This window comes from Lotus japonicus, chromosome 4 (genome assembly GCF_012489685.1).
Source record: "Lotus japonicus ecotype B-129 chromosome 4, LjGifu_v1.2".
Taxonomy (NCBI): Eukaryota; Viridiplantae; Streptophyta; class Magnoliopsida; order Fabales; family Fabaceae; genus Lotus; species Lotus japonicus.
The window spans coordinates 24,517,377-24,523,118 of record NC_080044.1 but is presented as its reverse complement, the minus strand read 5'-3'; the positions used below and the strand labels follow the sequence as shown (position 1 = coordinate 24,523,118).

The window sequence follows — 5,742 nt, the reverse complement described above, 5'->3', positions numbered from 1 at the left end:
TTCATTAATAAGGGGGATATCACATGCAACGATAAAAAATATTTGTACTTGTTTTTCTAAGATTTTTTAAATTTTGGATTGCTACTCTTATCGTGTTCGGTGGCAGAGCTTCGTCGTGGCTTGACTCATGAATGCAGTGGAGCTGGCCTCGAGCATAAGGAGAGTATTTGTAGAAGACACCCCGATACTAAGTCATGAATGAGCAAAGAGTGGATCAATGAGTCATAGAAGAACTAAAAAAATGTTAAGAACGAATGACATGTTATATAAATAAATTAAAAAACCTGTATTTATAGCTCGATGTCCGTGTTTGGAGTCTCGACAACTGTGAAGGAAGTCCTTTCAGTATAGCTTCCTAGCGTACAATTGGCTTGGTGCTAACGTCCGTACCGAGGCGGCAGCAAGGCTTATTGCTCGCAATTTTAGAAGAATTGCGAGGCGCAGCAAGGCTTATTGCTCGGTAATAATATATAAAAAAATTCCCTTGACTTTCTCTGGCGAGGTTCGTACCGAGGCGGTAGCAAGGCTTATTGCTCGCATCTTTGTGGGTTACATGGACTGGGATCGCTCGGAGCAGAATAAGTATGGTCCTTTTTTCAGAGTTAGGGTGTGGGTAGACTCGGGCGCTCCTCTACGTAGAGGTCGCCTTCTCACAGTCCCGGGAAAGCCTCCACTGAAGTTGGTGTTCAAATATGAGAAGTTGAAGAATTTTTGCTATCGGTGTGGCCTCTTGGATCACGTGTTACGTGACTGTGATGTTGAGAACGACGGCAACCCGCTTCCGTATGGTAGTTGGATCTGAGCTGAACCAACTCTACGTCCGTTTCTTGGTGCTCGCCGAGATGGTGGCCACGGAAATCAAACTCCATTGAACGTGAATGAGGGGGGAGGTTCCAATCAAAATGTGGCTATTGATGATGAATTGGGTACGAATGGGGATGTTGATGATGAATCGGGTAAGACTATGGATGAGGTAGATGGAGTGGCTCAAATTAATGATAACACAAGTGCAGATTTGGAGAAACAAAAAGCTTCTATAGCTAGTTCACACGTCATGGATACTAAGGTTGTGGGCACTAATGATATTGGTGGCAACCGTGAGGACAAATTGATTTTAGGACCAAGGAAGAGAGTGGGTGACTTGACTTCGACATCAGTTCGTACGAGGTTCTCACCCCCCCCTTAAGAAGTTAAACTCTAATATTGGTTTGGGATCGGCGGCGACTGCGGGGCAGTCCCGCCCACCTCAATGAGGATTTCAGCGTGGAACTTCCGCGGGCTTGGGAACCGGTGGGCAGTTAGGGCATTCTGGATGCTCATCCACTCCAAAGCTCGCGATGTTTGTTTTGTTTCGGAAACTCGTTTATTTGAGGCAGAAATGTTACGACAGAGAGGGGTCGGGGGCCTTTTTAATTTATTTCCGGTCCGTTGTGCTGATACTATTCATTCTCGTGCTGGTGGTTTGTGTTTGCTTTGGCGGGAGGGTATTGATGTGGGAATTATTAGCTCTTCTCTTAATCATATTCGTTTCTTAGTGGTTCACCCTGAGTCTCATGCCTATATGGAGTACCTTGCAGTTTATGGCTTCCCTGAGGAGCGTAATAAAAGGAGGACGTGGGAGATGATTCAGAATTTGGAACTGGCAAGCTCTGTTCCTTGGTCTTGTTTTGGAGATTTCAATGATATCTTATCGCCTGATGATAAACTGGGAGGAGACCCCCCAGATTTGGGTCGTCTTCAGGAGAGAGCTTTAATCCGCAGTCAGTGTGGCTTACAGGAGGTGGACTTCTCTGGGAAACGCTTTACGTGGACCAAAAATAGAGATCCTCCGGGTACTATTGAGGAGCGGCTGGATTTTTTTTTGGTGAGTCAGGCTTGGAAAGACTTGTGGTCGGTGTCCTCTATGGCTCATCTTTTGCATTTCAAGTCGGACCATTGCCCGATCTTTTTTGTTCGGGGAACCGTAAGCATAGAGTGGAGAAGAAGAGGGAGCACAGATTTCGTTTTGAGGAATTATGGCTTCAAGAGGGGGAGGCGTGTGCTGAGGTGGTGAGGGGTGTGTGTGGGAGTATTCTCCAGTTGGGATCACATAAAAGATAACAGAGGTGGGGAGTGCGTTGGATGTGTGGGGAAGGGACACGTTTGGAGACTTGCCTAAGAAGATCTCCGATGCTAGGGTTCTTCTTCAACGTCTTCAGAGAAGTGTTCAGACTGAGGTGGTATTACAGGAGGTTAGTGAGACAGAGAAGGTCTTGGATGTACTTCTAGAGCAGGAAGAGATAATGTGGAGCCAACGCTCACGAGCTACTTGGCTTAGACATGGGGACAGAAACTCTAGATTCTTTCATCAGAAAGCTTCGCAACGACGTCGGCGTAATATGATTGAGTGCATTCGGGATGCTAATGGAAGAAAGGTAGAGACAGATGAGGAGATCTCACAGGTGTTGACGACTTACTTTTTGGATTTGTTTAATAGTTCTAATCCTTCGGGGATAGAGGATGCGGTGTCTCTAGTGGCGAACCATGTAACACCAGTTCAGAAGGAAATTCTTTTGACCCCGTTCTCTAAGGAGGATGTGGAGGAGGCCCTCTTTCAGAAGCATCCGACCAAGGCACCAGGTGCAGATGGTCTCCCGGCTTTGTTCTACCAGAAGTTTTGGAACATTATTGGAGATGAGGTCTCTCAGTTCTGCTTGCAAGTCCTTCAAGGAAACACTGATCCAGGTATGATAAATCAAACTTTGTTGGTTGTAATTCCTAAAGTTAAATCTCCAGAGCATGCTAGTCAGTTTAGGCCAATTAGCCTTTGTAATGTAATCTTTAAGATTATTACGAAGTGTCTTGCAAACAGATTGAAAATAATTTTGCCAAATTTAATTTGTGAAACACAAAGTGCATTTGTACCAGGTTGTCTCATTACAAATAATGCGTTAATTGCATTCGAATGTTTTCATTTTATGAAGAAAAGATCTCAGAGCCGGAATGGCATCATGGCGCTCAAACTGGATATGTCTAAGGCATATGACCAGGTTGAGTGGCCTTTCCTTCAGTCAGTTATGGTTTCTATGGGATTCCCGCTTTGTTGGGTGAATTTGGTGATGAGATGTGTCTCTTCTGTTAGCTTCTCCATTTTGATTAATGGCAACAGGCAAGCCCCTTTTGCCCCTCATAGAGGGTTGCGTCAAGGGGACCCTCTTTCGCCTTATTTATTTATTTTATGTGAAGAAGTCTTTTCAGCTATGATTAATAAGGCTGTTTTTGATTCCTCGTTACATGGGGTTAAGGTTTCGCGCTCTGCGCCTGTTATTTCTCATTTACTGTTTGCAGATGATAGTGTAATATTTGCTCGGGCAGATGTGCAAGAAGCTGAGTGTATTAAAGGGATTCTCACTTCCTATGAGAGAGCTTCAGGTCAAGCTATTAACCTTGATAAGTCAATGCTTTCAGTTAGCCGATTTGTGCCACAAAATTGTTTCCATGAGCTTTGTCAGCTTTTAAGAGTAAAGGCAGTGGAAAGTTTTGATAAGTATTTGGGTTTGCCGACAATCATTGGAAAGTCCAAGACTCAAATATTTAACTTTGTTAAGGAAAGAGTTTGGAAGAAGCTTAAGGGGTGGAATGAGAAATCCTTATCTCGAGCGGGTAGAGAGGTTCTTGTCAAAGCTGTGGCGCAATCAATATTGACCTATGTTATGTCTTGCTTTGTTCTTCCTGATGGCCTCTGTGATCAGATTGAGGGTATGATAAGTAAGTTCTATTGGGGTGGAGATGTCTCTAGGCGGAGCCTTCATTGGGCCTCGTGGAATAAACTTTGTCGGCCAAAAGATGAAGGTGGACTTGGGTTTCGAGATTTTAAATCGTTTAATTTGGCCCTTGTGGCTAAAAATTGGTAGAGGATAAATACTTTTCCTGACTCTCTTTTCAGTCGTGTGTTTAAGTCGGTTTACTTCCCAAGTAGTAATCTTTTGGGGGTAAGAAAAGGTTATAAGCCTAGTTATGCTTGGTCAAGCATTTGGAAATCGCGTTGGGTCTTTGAAAGAGGCGGAAGATGGCGAATAGGGGATGGTAGGTCTGTGGATATTGTGAGGGATGCTTGGCTCCCTAATGGTTCTCCTTTGGTGTATCGCCAGGATCTAATTGACGAGTTAAATTTAAAATTTGTGGCTGATTTGCTGGACCATGGGAGGTGGTGAGTAAACTTGGTGGAGCTGGTTTTTAACCCAGCTACAGCAGGAGCTATTCTTGCTGTGCCTTTGCCTATTTAGTCCTCCGGGGATCGTTTGTTTTGGCCCGAGTCATCGGATGGTTGGTACTCTGTGAAATCTGGATATGAGTTCATTAGGAGGCTGAATACTCAGGAGGAAGCATCGTCTTCAAGAGCTTCTGCTCTACCAGCTTCGGTTTGGAAGCTTATTTGGAAATCATGTGCGTTACCTCGTTGTAAAGCGGTTGTGTGGAGGGCTGTTTCGGGTTTCATGCCTGTTCGAACCGAGCTTCGTAAGAGAGGTTTAGATATGGATCCATTATGCCCATGGTGTGGGATTGAGGAGGAATCAATTCCTCATGTATTGCTCGAGTGCTTCTGTATTAGGAGGGTTTGGTTTGCTGTTTTGGGTGTTCATGTGACCGAGGCAACATCTTTTCATGCATCGGTGTTGCAAATATTGGAGGGGGTGGGGGCTGAGATGGTGGCCAGGTTCTTCCCGACAGTGTATGCTATTTGGGAGGCCAGAAACGCCTGCGTTTTTGAGGATAGGGAGCTGTCCATTGGTGCGATTATGGACCGTGTGCGTGCATTGGAGGCGCTGCCACGTCCAACGGTTTTTCCACGTTCGTCCATGCACACCGGGGTTGCTACATGGAGCCGGCCAGCAACTGGGGGGATTAAGGTGAATTTCGACGCTTCCGTTCGACGTTCCATGGCGGGGTTTGGTATGGTGGCGCGGGATGAGGAGGGTCAGATCCTTGCAGCAGCGACTTTAGCTCCTGTGATGATGCAATCAGCAGGTTTTGCAGAGGCACTTTGTCTGAGATGGGTGATGAGTCTTGCACTAGAGCTTGGTTTCTTCAATGTCTGTTTTGAGACGAATTCTCTTCAGCTTTTCCAGTGGTGGAGGCGCCGCAGCAGAGGATGCTCTTATCTAGATTTAATTATTTATGATTGTCGTTCTTTAGTTTCATTTTTTACTCGTATGGATCTTTTGTTTGTTCGTCGTTCCGGCAATACTGCCGCTGACTTTTTAGCCCGGGGAGCCTCCTCTTTTGCTGTTTGGATAGAGGAAGACCCTCTTGGTCTTGACACTTTTGTTGCTTCTGATGCTTTGGCTTCTATGCCGACTTGATTTTATATATTTGAACCACTTTCAAAAAAAAATAAAAAGTTAAAACTTGGGGGTGAGTAAGCACACAAAAGCACCCATTGTGCCTCCGCCACTAATTACAGTGCCGCTGAGTTGTGTGGCTTAAGAGCTGACCAAAATAATATTTAACAGAAAAACTTAAGACACCTCTCGTAAAGATAAGGAAAGAATAAATACTACTCTCTCTAAAATAAGAAATCACTTACTAGGAGATATTTTAAGAGAAACAATATATTTTCTCCCTAATTTTCCCTTCTAATATCCAAAGGAGAATAGGATGTTATATGATGATGAAAATATATGATTTAAGAATTTGGTATTTAATGAGACGAACTCCCATTTTTCCACATCTAGTATTCTCTTTACAATTTTAGAATATTTT

General features: G+C 44.3%; 1 protein-coding gene across 1 annotated transcript; it reads left to right on the top strand.

Annotated features, from left to right (window-relative positions):
* The first annotated feature begins 1,249 nt into the window (after positions 1 to 1,249).
* Positions 1,250 to 5,342, top strand: LOC130712523 (uncharacterized). Its single transcript, XM_057562357.1, has 4 exons — positions 1,250 to 1,864; positions 2,097 to 3,770; positions 3,894 to 4,189; positions 4,343 to 5,342. Exons 1-4 carry the CDS (start codon positions 1,250 to 1,252, stop codon positions 5,340 to 5,342), a joined length of 3,585 nt encoding a protein of 1,194 aa, XP_057418340.1.
* The last annotated feature ends 400 nt before the right edge of the window (positions 5,343 to 5,742 follow it).

Excerpts from the sequence above, each read along its gene's own strand:
- LOC130712523 (XM_057562357.1), top strand. The coding sequence starts at position 1,250 with ATGAGGATTTCAGCGTGGAACTTCCGCGGGCTTGGGAACCGGTGGGCA. Across the intron at positions 1,865-2,096 it reads AGCGGCTGGATTTTTTTTTG|ATAACAGAGGTGGGGAGTGC; the intron begins GTGAGTCAGGCT and ends ATCACATAAAAG. Across the intron at positions 3,771-3,893 it reads AGTTCTATTGGGGTGGAGAT|AGGATAAATACTTTTCCTGA; the intron begins GTCTCTAGGCGG and ends AAAAATTGGTAG.